The sequence below is a fragment of the Bufo gargarizans genome, chromosome 1, assembly GCF_014858855.1.
Source record: "Bufo gargarizans isolate SCDJY-AF-19 chromosome 1, ASM1485885v1, whole genome shotgun sequence".
NCBI lineage: Eukaryota > Metazoa > Chordata > Amphibia > Anura > Bufonidae > Bufo > Bufo gargarizans.
Genome location: NC_058080.1, coordinates 734,938,769 through 734,952,537, shown reverse-complemented (window position 1 = coordinate 734,952,537; position 13,769 = coordinate 734,938,769). Strand labels below are relative to the sequence as shown.

The following is a 13,769-nucleotide window of genomic DNA, read 5'->3' as shown; positions in this document are numbered from 1 at the left end:
AGGCAGGTCCGTAATGAAGTCCATAGACAGATGTGTCCAAGGACGGGAAGGAATGGGTAACGGAAGGAGAGGACCTGATGGCCGTGAATGAGACCTTGGCATGAGTGCAGGTCTCGCAGGCTGCCACAAAACCCTTAACCGACTTACGAAGCGCCGGCCACCAGAATCTTCGAGCGATGAGATCCACTGTGGCTCTACCCCCTGGGTGCCCAGCAAGGACAGTATCGTGGTGCTCCTTAAAAACCTTGTGTCTTAAAGCGAGAGGCACAAACAACCTCCCAGGAGGACAAAGATCAGGAGCCTCTGCCTGGGCTGCCTGAACCTCTGCCTCCAATTCAGGATAAAGAGCAGAGACCACCACACCTTCAGCCAAAATGGGACCCGGGTCTTCAAAATTCCCACCTCCCAGAAAACAACGTTACAGGGCATCCGCCTTCACATTCTTAACCCCAGGGCGGAACGTGACAACAAAATTAAACCTTGAAAAGAACAAAGACTATCTGGCCTGTCTCTGGTTCAGACGCTTGGCTGACTCCAAGTAGGCCAGATTCTTATGGTCGGTAAACACGGTAATAGGGTGTCTGGCTCCCTCTAGCCAATGGCGCCATTCCTCAAAAGCTAACTTGATGGCCAACAACTCCCTATCTCCCACATCGTAATTTCTCTCTGCGGAGGAGAGTTTCTTCGAGAAAAAGGCACACAGTCGCCATTTGGCAGGAGAGGGACCCTGAGACAAGACCGCACCCACACCCACCTCAGAAGCGTCCACCTCAACTATGAAGGGCAGAGAGATATCAGGTTGTACCAAGATGGGAGCGGAAGCAAACCTCTCCTTGATACTAGAAAAGGCCTTACGCGCCTCTACCAACCCGGAGAAAAAAATCTACCCCCTTTCTAGTCATATCAGTGAGTGGTTTAACAACAGAGGAATAATTCAAAATAAACTTCCTGTAATAATTGGCAAAACCCAAAAAACGCATCAGCGCCTTATGATTCTCAGGATGCTCCCACTCAAGCACAGCGCGGACCTTCTCAGGGTCCATGCGAAAACCAGAAGCGGAGAGAAGAAACCCCAGAAATGGAATTTCTGGAACCGCAAACACACATTTTTCCAGTTTAGCATAAAATTTATTCTCCCGCAGGATGAGCAAGACCTGATGTAGGTGGTCCTTTATGAGTTTTGAAATCAGGAGAAAAAATCAAAATGTCATCTAGATACACTAATACAAATTTTCCCATTAAATGATAAAAAATGCTGTTCACAAAATGCTGAAAGACAGCTGGAGCATTCATCAAACCAAAAGGCATAACCAAATTCTCAAAATGGCCCTCAGGGGTATTGAAGGCCGTCTTCCATTCGTCTCCTTCTCTGACCCTGACCAGGTTGTATGCCCCTCTTAGATCCAACTTGGAAAAAACTTTAGCCCCAACAATCTGGTTAAACAGGTCCGGGATCAGAGGAAGCGGATAAGGGTCACGAATTGTGATACTGTTCAGCTCCCTGAAATCCAGACATGGTCTTAAAGAACCATCTTTTTTCTTAACAAAGAAAAAAACAGCGGCAACAGGTGACTTCGAGGGTCGTATGTGTCCCTTTCTCAGGCTTTCAGCGATATAAGCACGCATAGCGACCCTTTCAGGTTGGGAGAGATTGTATAAACGAGATTTAGGCAGCTTGGCGCCTGGGATGAGATTAATAGGGCAATCGTACTCCCTGTGAGGGGGCAAGTCCTGAACACCACTCTCAGAAAACACATCCGAAAATTCAGAGAGAAAAGATGGCACAGTCTTAGTAGAAACCTCAGAAACAGATGTCGTGAGGCAATTCTCTCTGCAAAAGTCACTCCAACCATTTATTTGCCTCGCTTGCCAATCAATGGTGGGGTTATGTTTAGTGAGCCAGGGTAGCCCCAACACTAGAGGAGTAGGCAACCCGCTAAGGACGAAACATGACACATCCTCAACATGAGCATCACTCACAATCAAACGGATATTGTGAACTATGCCCTTTAACGATTTCTGAGAAAGTGGAACGGAATCAATAGCAAAAACAGGAATATCCTTTCCCAAAGTGCATACCTGGAAACCATGAGTTATAGCAAATTGATTATCAATGAGATTGACAGCTGCTCCACTATCTACAAAAATCTCACAAAAAATGTTCTTGCTCTCTAGCGCCACCCTGGCAGGTAGGACAAAACGGGAACTACAAGCAAGCGGAAAACCTTCAATTTCCGCATCAACCTTGCCAATAGTAACAGATTGAACGTTTTTAGAGGATTTTTTTCTTTTTGTTTCTTTATTACTCTCAAAAACAGCCTGAATCTCTTAGAGGGACAAACATTTGCCAAATGATTTATACCTCCAAAACAGAAACAAACCCTCCTCTGAGAGCTGAATCTTCTATTGTCAGAGGCAAGCAAACCCAGCTGCATGGGCTCCTGCTCAGAGGGGATTGAGAGAGACTGAGACCCCTGCGCACTGAATGAGACCGCCACACTGTCCTTGGACTGAGTATGACAGGAAGGAGTGATCTCTCCTCTCTCTCTAAGACGCCTGTCAATACGAACGGCCCGAGACATGGCAGTGTCCAAGGAGGTAGGTCTCTCATGAAAGGCGAATGCATCTTTCAATCCCTCTGAAAGACCATGGCAAAATTGACTTCGGAGTGCAGCATCATTCCAACCAGTATCAGCTGCCCATCTCCGAAATTCTGAACAGTATATTTCTCCGGACTGTTTACCCTGGCATAAAAGACGTAGTCTAGACTCAGCCAGAGCAATACCATCCGGATCATCATATATCTGACCCAGGGCTAAGAAGAATTCATCCACTGAACGGAGGGGCCGTGCCCCCACCGGCAGCGAAAAGGCCCAAGACTGAGCGTTATCCCTGAGCAGCGAGATGATCGCCACCCTTTGCTCCTCATCAACCAGAGGAATGGGGAAGTAGGAGAAAATGGAGTTTGCAAGCCTCTCTAAAACGAACAAAATTCTCACTACCCCCGGAGAACGTATCCGGAAGCGAGATCTTAGGCTCAGAACAAATTCCATGAACGCCAGCAGAAACGGTCACCTCAAACTGAGAGACAGTTTTCCGGAGATCTGCTACCTCCAGTGACAGACCCTGCATGCGGTCAGTCAAAAGTGAAACCGGATCCATGCTTGAGACGGTTTTGGCGGTTTATAATTTCATGGATGGTGTAACAAAAAACAAGAAGTTACAAATAAGGATCTGACTGGCTTGATCCGAAACTAAGGAACAAAAGGGTGACCCCTATTTAAGCCCTGAAACTCTCCGTCTTCTCAGCCCATGCAAAGATCTCTATGATAGAAAATTGCATGCCCTCGTGCCTCGACTGTATGACACCTGAACACCCTATAATAGTGAGGGGACACGACCACCGGCTCCCTAAATTTAATACGGAGGGAGTCAGGGTCACTTAGGATCAAGCAAACAGGAAAACACAAATCAATGAACCGACTTCTCTGTAGAAGGATCAGTTGTAGCATCCAGCATGCACACACTCCAGGAAGTTGTATAAACTGCAAAGTGATGCAGTATGGGAGGGGATTTAAAGGGATGCAATCAGTGCAACTACATGACAGCTGAGAGAGGCTAACGAGATGACAAAACTAAAGCAAAACAAAAGAACCTCAAGCAGGAGGTTCTGAAGAACGTCTGTCAGAGCTTCTCCGATGTCTGGTGGTGACATTATCTTGTACTGATCCTGAGTTACATCCTGTATTATACTCCAGAGCTGCACTCACTATTCTGCTGGTGCAGTCACTGTGTACATACATTACTTATCTTGTACTGATCCTGAGTTACATCCGGTATTATACTCCAGAGCTGCACTCACTATTCTGCTGCTGCAGTCACTGTGTACATACATTACTTATCCTGTACTGATCCTGAGTTACATCCTGTATTATACTCCAGAGCTGCACTCACTATTCTGCTGGTGCAGTCACTGTGTACATACATTACTTATCCTGTACTGATCCTGAGTTACATCCAGTATTATACTCCAGAGCTGCACTCACTATTCTGCTGGTGCAGTCACTGTGTACATACATTACTTATCCTGTACTGATCCTGAGTTGCATCCTGTATTATACTCCAGAGCTGCACTCACTATTCTGCTGGTGCAGTCACTGTGTACATACATTACTTATCTTGTACTGATCCTGAGTTACATCCTGTATTTATTTTACAAAAATTTTAAAAACGTACATAAATACAGAAATCGCACCAAAACATAACACAAAACCCAAACCAAATATACAGGGCATAATGCTCCTCAGCAGGGTACAGACAGCACCGGTCCAAACCAACACTCGCTCCCCCACAGAACACCAACTATACACAGGATTTACAATTTCAGTATCCATGTACTAACCTTCCTGATCCGGTTGCACCTACCTACACACTGCAAAATACAACTAAAAACGTACAAAAATACCGCACACCAATACAACACACATATAAAAAAAAAAAAAAAAGTTTTCCTTTTTGGGCCCTGAGCTGGTCCCGCATCCCATGACCCCAGTAGATGATAACAGATGTCCATGAACCAGCCCAGGATTTTCTCATATACCCCAAAGGTCCCATAGATGAGGTGTCACCCAGGCGCATGAGAGAGAGCGACCCCAACAGTACAGTGTGTGAGAGGTGAGAGCGACCCCGACAGTACAGTGTGTGATAGATGTCACATGGGTGGGAGAGAAAGAGCGACCCCGACAGTACAGTGTGTGAGAGCGACCCCGACAGTACAGTGTGTGAGAGCGACCCCGACAGTACAGTGTGTGAGAGCGACCCCGACAGTACAGTGTGTGATAGATGTCACCCGAGCAGGAGAGAAAGAGTGACCCCGACAGTACAGTGTGTGAGAGGTGAGAGCGACCCCGACAGTACAGTGTGTGAGAGGTGAGAGCAACCCCGACAGTACAGTGTGTGATAGGTGAGAGCGACCCCGACAGTACAGTTTGTGAGAGGTGAGAGCAACCCCGACAGTACAGTGTGTGATAGGTGTCACCCGAGCAGGAGAGAGAGAGTGACCCCAACAGTACAGTGTGTGATAGGTGAGAGCGACCCCAACAGTACAGTTTGTGAGAGGTCAGAGTGACCCCGACAGTACAGTGTGTGATAGGTGAGAGTGACCCCGACAGTACAGTGTGTGATAGTCGAGAGCTACCCCGACAGTACAGTGTGAGAGGTGAGAGCGACCCCGACAGTACAGTGTGTGATAGGTGTCACCCGAGCACGAGAGAAAGAGCGACCCCAACAGTACAGTGTGTTAGGTGAGAGCGACCCTGACAGTACAGTTTGTGAGAGGTGAGAGCGACCCTGACAGTACAGTTTGTGAGAGGTGAGAGCGACCCTGACAGTACAGTTTGTGAGAGGTGAGAGCGACCCTGACAGTACAGTTTGTGAGAGGTGAGAGCGACCCTGACAGTACAGTTTGTGAGAGGTGAGAGCGACCCTGACAGTACAGTTTGTGAGAGGTGAGAGCGACCCTGACAGTACAGGGTGTGATAGGTGTCCCCTGGGTGGGAGAGAGAGAGCGCTACCCCAATAGTACAGGGTGTGTGAGGTGACCGTTACACCAACAGTACAGTGGTGATAGGTGAGAGCAACAGTACAGTGTGTGATAGGTGTCACCTGGGTGGGAGAGAAAGAGCGACCCCAACAATACAGTGTGTAAGAGGTGAGAGGAACCCCGACAGTACAATGTAAGAGGTGACAGTACAGGGTGAGAGGTGTCACCCGAGCAGGAGAGAAAAAGCAACCACAATAGTACAGTGTGTGAGAGCGACCCTGACAGTACAGTGTGAGAGGTGAGAGCGACCCCGACAGTACATTTTGTGAGAGGTGAGAGCGACCCCGACAGTACATTTTGTGAGAGGTGAGAGCGACCCCCGACAGTACAGGGTGAGAGGTGACCGTTACCCCGACAGTACAGGGTGAGAGGTGACAGTTACCCCGACAGTACAGGGTGAGAGGTGACAGTTACCCCGACAGTACAGTGTGAGAGGTGACAGTTACCCCGACAGTACAGGGTGAGAGGTGTCACCCGAGCAGGAGAGAAAAAGCAACCACAATAGTACAGTGTGTGAGGTATCCCTTTCCTTCTCTTACACCATTCATACTAAGGCCTCTTTTTTTTCCGTTTCCGTTCCATTTTTTAGTGTGACACTGTGTCTTGTGTGCGGTCTGACTCCATGCCCCGTGTGTTTCCCAGGTGCGGTCTGACACCGCATCCCGTGTGTTTCCCAGGTGCGGTCTGACACCGCATCCCGTGTGTTTCCAAGGTGCGGTCTGACACCGCATCCCGTGTGTTTCCAAGGTGCGGTCTGACACCGCATCCCGTGTGTTTCCCAGGTGCGGTCTGACACCGCATCCCGTGTGTTTCCCAGGTGCGGTCTGACACCGCATCCCGTGTGTTTCCCAGGTGCGGTCTGACACCGCATCCCGTGTGTTTCCCAGGTGCGGTCTGACACCGCATCCCGTGTGTTTCCCAGGTGCGGTCTGACACCGCATCCCGTGTGTTTCCCAGGTGCGGTCTGACACCGCATCCCGTGTGTTTCCCAGGTGCGGTCTGACACCGCATCCCGTGTGTTTCCCAGGTGCGGTCTGACACCGCATCCCGTGTGTTTCCCAGGTGCGGTCTGACACCGCATCCCGTGTGTTTCCCAGGTGCGGTCTGACACCGCATCCCGTGTGTTTCCCAGGTGCGGTCTGACACCGCATCCCGTGTGTTTCCCAGGTGCGGTCTGACTCCATGCCCCGTGTGTTTCACAGGTGCGGTCTGACACCGCATCCCGTGTGTTTCCCAGGTGCGGTCTGACACCGCATCCCGTGTGTTTCCCAGGTGCGGTCTGACACCGCATCCCGTGTGTTTCCCAGGTGCGGTCTGACACCGCATCCGTGTGTTTCCCAGGTGCGGTCTGACACCGCATCCCGTGTGTTTCCCAGGTGCGGTCTGACACCGCATCCCGTGTGTTTCCCAGGTGCGGTCTGACACCGCATCCCGTGTGTTTCCCAGGTGCGGTCTGACACCGCATCCCGTGTGTTTCCCAGGTGCGGTCTGACTCCATGCCCCGTGTGTTTCCCAGGTGCGGTCTGACACCGCATCCCGTGTGTTTCCCAGGTGCGGTCTGACACCGCATCCCGTGTGTTTCCCAGGTGCGGTCTGACACCGCATCCCGTGTGTTTCCCAGGTGCGGTCTGACACCGCATCCCGTGTGTTTCCCAGAGGCGGTCTGACACCGCATCCCGTGTGTTTCCCAGGTGCGGTCTGACACCGCATCCCGTGTGTTTCCCAGGTGCGGTCTGACACCGCATCCCGTGTGTTTCCCAGGTGCGGTCTGACACCGCATCCCGTGTGTTTCCCAGGTGCGGTCTGACACCGCATCCCGTGTGTTTCCCAGGTGCGGTCTGACACCGCATCCCGTGTGTTTCCCAGGTGCGGTCTGACACCGCATCCCGTGTGTTTCCCAGGTGCGGTCTGACACCGCATCCCGTGTGTTTCCCAGGTGCGGTGTATGTGAGATTCATGCTCACCCTCTGTCATATTGCATTTCAGGGCCTGGTGGAAGAAGGCTTGAAGACGGCAGAAGGTTGTTACCGCACGGTCTGGGAGCGCCTGGGAATGTCCTTCCAGACCCCGGAGGCGTACTGCGAGAAGGAGATCTACCGCTCCCTGGCATACATGCGACCACTGAGTATCTGGGCAATGCAGCTGGCACTGGAAGAGAAGGCTGGAGCGCAGAAGGCCTCTGACTGAATATCGACGCCTCATTCCCATCAGGACCCTCACTCTGTATTCATGCCCCACAGTGTTTAGGGTAGATCACATGACCTCTGGGGGCGGTCACATGATTTCCGACATTATATCATCTACCTCCTTCCTACCCCTTGGGGGCGCTGCTGGGACTTGTGTAGCAATCACTGAAGGCACGGACAATGAAGTCTCCGACTGGTATTATTTATGTTTGATGAGAAATACTACAGCAGTGGATGAGATGACTACTACTCCCAGTGTTCAGGGACCTTACACCAGAGTATTACACCCCCTGCTGTATACCCTAATCTAGTATTACTGCATCTCTTCTCCACATCTGCCTCCTGTCGTGGGGCTTTACGTCTGGCTGCCGGCGCATGACAGCCTAGTCTGAACAGAGGCCACTGCACCCTGGTTTGGTTTTAGTAAAATCAGCTGGTTTGGTTTTTTTGTGCCTGTGGTCCCTGGTTGACACTTCTGAAGGCCACGGATCCAAATTGCTGCCATGGTGGTGATTACATGACCAAGGTGCCGGTGGTCCCAGTGCTGGTCTCTAGCTATGACCATAATGCTGGAGTCACTGTGTGGGTTACAGTCGGGGATTGGTCACCATGACAAGTGATCTGCCCCCACCCGAACGGTTACAGTCCGAGCAGGACCCAACGTCCCACAAACCATTCTAGAAAGGTTCTCTATATCTGGAATGAAGGATGAGGTCTGCAGAGGCAGCAATCTGCTAGACTGGAGCCAGTGGAGAACCTTGAGGTGCGCAGTCCATATGAATTACACACCAGTTGCCGTCAGTATTCGGGGGAAATGTAGATGAAGATGTCCCAGCAGCCGCGCTATTACTGCACGTGATGACGAGATAGCACTGGGCCGCTCGTACTAGCCAAGACAGGATAGCAACCAATCGGATCTCACCTTTCACTTTTGACAGCTTCTTTGGAAAATAAAAGGTGGAATCTGATTGGTTGCTGTGGGCACCTAAGCCAGTTCTACGTTACACCAGTTTGATAAATGACCCCAATAATGGTTCTGTGCCAAAAATCTGTCTAAAAAGTGCCGCAGATTGGCACGTCTAAGCTTTCTTTTATCCAAGGTGGTAGGACCTAAGATGCATCATTCTGTGTCAACATTGTGCCGCAATTCTGGTGTAAAAACCTGGGTAAGCCAATCTATAGTCGGTCAGCAAACGGTGCCTAAGCTCCTGTGCTCGACCGCCGGGGAAAACCTAGTAAATCTGCCCCACTGGACCGAAGAACGTTAGCTGAAGCTAAAAGCACAACTGTGTGTGAGGAAGGTTACTCGGCAGTCAGGAACGAGCTCTTCCCAATCCCAGGAGCCGCCTATCTGCAGAGTCAGCAATGGTCAGACCCATCCTAAAAGGCACCGAAGTAAACGGACAGAGATGACTCCTTGTCTCTCCAGGCTTAAGTTCTGTTACACATGGTGCATGGCGTTTCTCCATCTTTGGTCTGCATCCAGGTTCTTTACATGAAATGTCACGCTGGAGATGCCAAGAAGTAGAAAAGGCAGAGACTACTCTGAATCCCTGCACAACCTGTATCGGAACGCTCTCATGATCTGTCATGGGAGAAATGAACACCATTTAAAGGGGTGGTTTACCTTTGGGAACTTTCTGCCAGACCAGTGGAGGGAAACATTCTCACCTGCTCCCACCGCTGGATGCTAGCTCCTTTGGTTCTCTGCTACCACGTGTTGGTCCTGCTCTTTTTGACGTGGGTCAGGTGTGTCTCTGCAGCCGATGACTTGCCACAGCGTTGTGTCCCTCAAGCATCACATCAGTCATGTGACCACCAAGGCCAGTCATTGGTTGCAGCTCCACACATGACTCATGTCAGACCGGATGTTGACAAGTGAGACCGGTAGCAGGGGGAGCAGGTGAGTATGCTTCCATCCACAGGTCTTGCCAAAGGGCCCCCAAAAGTCAACCGCTCCTTCAAGCTTTTATGAGAAGTATGACACTTGCTTGTCAGTCTCCTAAAGCCACAAAGTAGTTATAAACGACTACTGCTTCTCTGACAAAAGCTATGGGACAGGCTGTAAGCTAACCCTGCAGGAGGCTGCCTCCAGGCGGTTGACAAGTCAAAGGCTTTGGCCTTCGTGAACACCGCGAGCCAACTGAGATATTGGCGGATCTTGCCATAATGTACAATGCTTGTGAGGAGTGCACCATCCCTTCTTTACAGAGACAAGACAGAGGCTGAAATTCAGCACATGACATAGGGGAACTGTAAAGCCAGGGGCGATTCCCTGGTATTCCTCCGTTAACCGCTAGACAGGGCTATGGACTTTGCTGCAGGAAACCAACCAGGCTGCAACCCTCCGAGTAGTCGGTGTAGTTGGCTGCTGGCCTACAGAGGCTGAGACACTGGTGCGAAGCATTGGAGAAGTAGACAATACTCGTAGGAGACAGGCTAGGATCAGGGCAGGAAGAGTACGTACATATTCCTAATACAAATCCGAGGGCAGGCAGTGTGGGATCAGAGTCAGTAAACAGGCAGAAAAAGCACACATTTACTAGGACGAGCAAACACTAGAATACCTAATGCTTAGGCCAGGGGTAGGCAACCTCCGGCACTCCTAGTAATGTATGGTACAGATGGCGGCTGTGTTCTCTGCTCGTGTTGTCCATGTGATAGCACTCCAGGATGTAATAGACAGTAACTGGCAATGGCTGATATTCGAGCTCTCCCACTGGCTGCTCTAAACTACCTGATGATTGGTCCATTGATTGAGCACTGACATTGGCCAGGTAGGCAGGACCTCCATGTGATCGCCACCTGGGCACACTGCCAGTGCCACCACGGAGGCAGCAGATAGGACAGGTTGGCAATGAGTGTATGTTATGGCTGGGATCAGAGACAACTCCAGTCCTGACTCTTTAACCCTTAGATGCTGCACTCAGCTTTGGCCGTGAAAGTTGAGTCATCTCCATCCCATTACACTGCATGAGATAAAATGACTGCTGATGGCTTGTTCTGACAGCTGTGGTCCCAACAATAGCCCCGGGTCAACCATTTTAATAGACTTGTTAGGATGTCTCATCATAAGCTGGCAGCCAAGCAATTGCATGTTCAAGCCCCCGAGTGGGACTAAAATGAGTAATAAAATGTTAAAATAACCTCTCCTTCTTTAGTGGTTATTCACACAGACATATTTCCCTTCAGTTGCTATCCCTTTTTAAAACTGATAGGTCACTGGCCTATTGGAGTCAGTGGGACCATCACACATCTGTATTTTGATGATTCCATGTGCAGATCTGAGAATCGCACCACAGGACTTACCAAAGTTTATGGGCTTGAAAACAAAGCCCAACACACAGAAGCCATGGGTCTGTTCTCCACGGATAGGTTTCAGGATGACCACCCACCTAGTAGATTGGAGACACCTCTGAATGGGCTTTTGAACGTCCCTGCTCCACCTCAATGGCACCAGACAACTGGACATGGAAAAAATTATCACTGATTCATGAAAAGCCATCAGTATGTGTCATCAAGAAGGTCTGCAGAAGAAAGGGCAGGTCCACCAGACGGCAGGGTAACAACCAGAAAGCCTAAGGGAACTGCAATGTGAAGTAGAGCCACAGAAAATGGCGCCATTAGGTCTGCCATATACACTGAATATACCAATGTACAGTCAGGTCCATAATTTTGGGACATGGACACAATGGTAACATTTTTGGCTCTATACACCACCACAATGGATGTGAGATGAGACGGACAAGATGTGCTTTACCTGCAGACTGTCAGCTTTACCTGCAGACTGTCAGCTTTACCCGCAGACTGTCAGCTTTACCTGCAGACTGTCAGCTGTAATCTGAGGTATTTACATCCAGATCAGGAGAACGGTGCAGGAATTACAGCAGTTTGCATCTGTGCCTCCCACTTGTTAAGGGACCAAAAGTAATGGGACAATTGTCTTCTCGGCTGTCCCATGGCCGGTGTGTGTTATTCCCTCATTATCCCAATTAAAATGAGCAGATAAAAGGTCCAGAGGTCATTTCCAGTCAGCTATTTGGATTTAGAATCTGTTGCTGTCAACTCTCAAGATGAGATCCAAAGAGCGGTCACTATCAGTGAAGCCATCATTAGGCTGAAAAACACCACAAACCCATCAGAGAGATAGCAAAAACATCAGGCCTGGCCAAAACAACTGTTTGGAACATTCTTAAAAAGAAGGAACAGTTCTTACCCCTTGACAGAACGCACCAGTGAGCTCAGCAACACCAAAACACCCGGAAGACCACGAAAACCAACTGTGGTGGATGAGCGAAGAATTCTTTCCCTGGTGAAGAAAACACCCTTTACAACAGTTGGCCAGATCAAGAACACTCTCCAGGAGGTAGGTGTATGTGTGTCAAGGTCAGCAATCAGGAGAAGACTTCACCAGAGTGAATACAGAGGGTTCACCACAAGATGGAAACCTCAAAAACAGGAAGGCAGATTAGAGTTTGCCAAACTACATCTAAAAAAGCCTTCAAAGTTCTGGAACAACATCCTATGGACAGATGAGACCAAGATCAACTTGTACCAGAGTGATGGGAAGAGAAGAGTATGGAGAAGGAAAGGAGCTGCTCATGGTCCTAAGCATACCACCTCATCAGTGAAGCATGGTGGTGGTAGTGTCATGGCGTGGGCATGTATGGCGGCCAATGGAGCTGCTTCTCCTGTATTTATTGATGATGTGACTTCTGACAAGTCTGCAGGTACAGCTGACAGTCTGCGGGTAAAGCCGACAGTCTGCGGGTAAAGCCGACAGTCTGCGGGTAAAGCCGACAGTCTGCGGGTAGAGCCGACAGTCTGCGGGTAGAGCCGACAGTCTGCGGGTAGAGCCGACAGTCTGCGGGTAGAGCCGACAGTCTGCGGGTAGAGCCGACAGTCTGCGGGTAAAGCTGACAGTCTGCAGGTAAAGCACATCTTGTCGGCTTCATCTCACATCCATTGTGGTGGTGTATAGAGCCAAAAATGTTACAATTGTGTCCATGTCCCGATATTTATGGACCTGACTGTATATGTGATACATCTGCTGTACACTACAGTCTACTCACACTGTACATGTGATACATCTCCTGCCGTACACTACAGTCTACTCACACTGTACATGTGATACATCTCCTGCCGTACACTACAGTCTACTCACACTGTACATGTGACACATCTGCCGTACACTAGTCTACTCACACTGTACATGTGATACATCTCCTGCCGTACACTACAGTCTACTCACACTGTACATGTGGCACATCCGCCGTACACTACAGTCTACTCACACTGTACATGTGACACATCCGCCGTACACTACAGTCTACTCACACTGTACATGTGACACATCCGCCGTACACTATAGTCTACTCACACTGTATATGATACATCTCCTGCCGTACACTACAGTCTACTCACACTGTATATGCAGCGGGCGCCCACCCAGGGCCCTTTAAGAGTACTAGTAATAGTTTTGTGATGCCGGTTGCAACAAAGCATCAAGGGCACAGGGCCCCTTTGAGTGATACTGAGGATGGTACCCAGTGTAGGAAAGCCAGAGTGGTTGTTATGGAAGCGGGTGTGGACCCACCGTGCCACTGACTGGCTATCCTCTGGAGGGCCATAACTAAGCCACTACCTGGTCTTTACTAGAGCCTCTGATAGGGAGGATAAGCTTAGGCCATTAGAGTAGTTGCCAGGGGCTACTCCAGAGCAGTCCCCAAGTCAGTGGCAGCTGACCTGGAGGTCAGAGTACCCGGTGCAAGCACCGAGGGGACCTACGTGGCCAGGAGGATCAGGGTCAGGACAGACAGCGATCAAGAAAGGGTCCGAGGTCAGAGGCAGGCAGCAAACAAAGTCCATAAACAAGATCAGTGGTCAGAGGCAGGCGGCACAGACAAAGTCCATAAACAAGATCAGTGGTCAGAGGCAGGCGGCACAGGCAAAGTCCATAAACAAGATCAGTGGTCAGAGGC

General features: G+C 50.0%; 1 protein-coding gene across 2 annotated transcripts in view; it reads left to right on the top strand.

Moving 5' to 3' along the window:
• Window positions 1–10,934, top strand: part of GBA2 (glucosylceramidase beta 2) — a 99,585-nt gene extending 88,651 nt beyond the window's left edge. For both annotated transcript variants that reach the window (XM_044276435.1, XM_044276436.1), the window contains one exon: window positions 7,589–10,934. In XM_044276435.1, coding sequence (XP_044132370.1) covers window positions 7,589–7,789 — 201 coding nt within the window. In that variant the 3' untranslated portion in view covers window positions 7,790–10,934. The remainder of the gene's footprint in view (window positions 1–7,588) is intronic.
• Window positions 10,935–13,769: the final 2,835 nt, after the last annotated feature.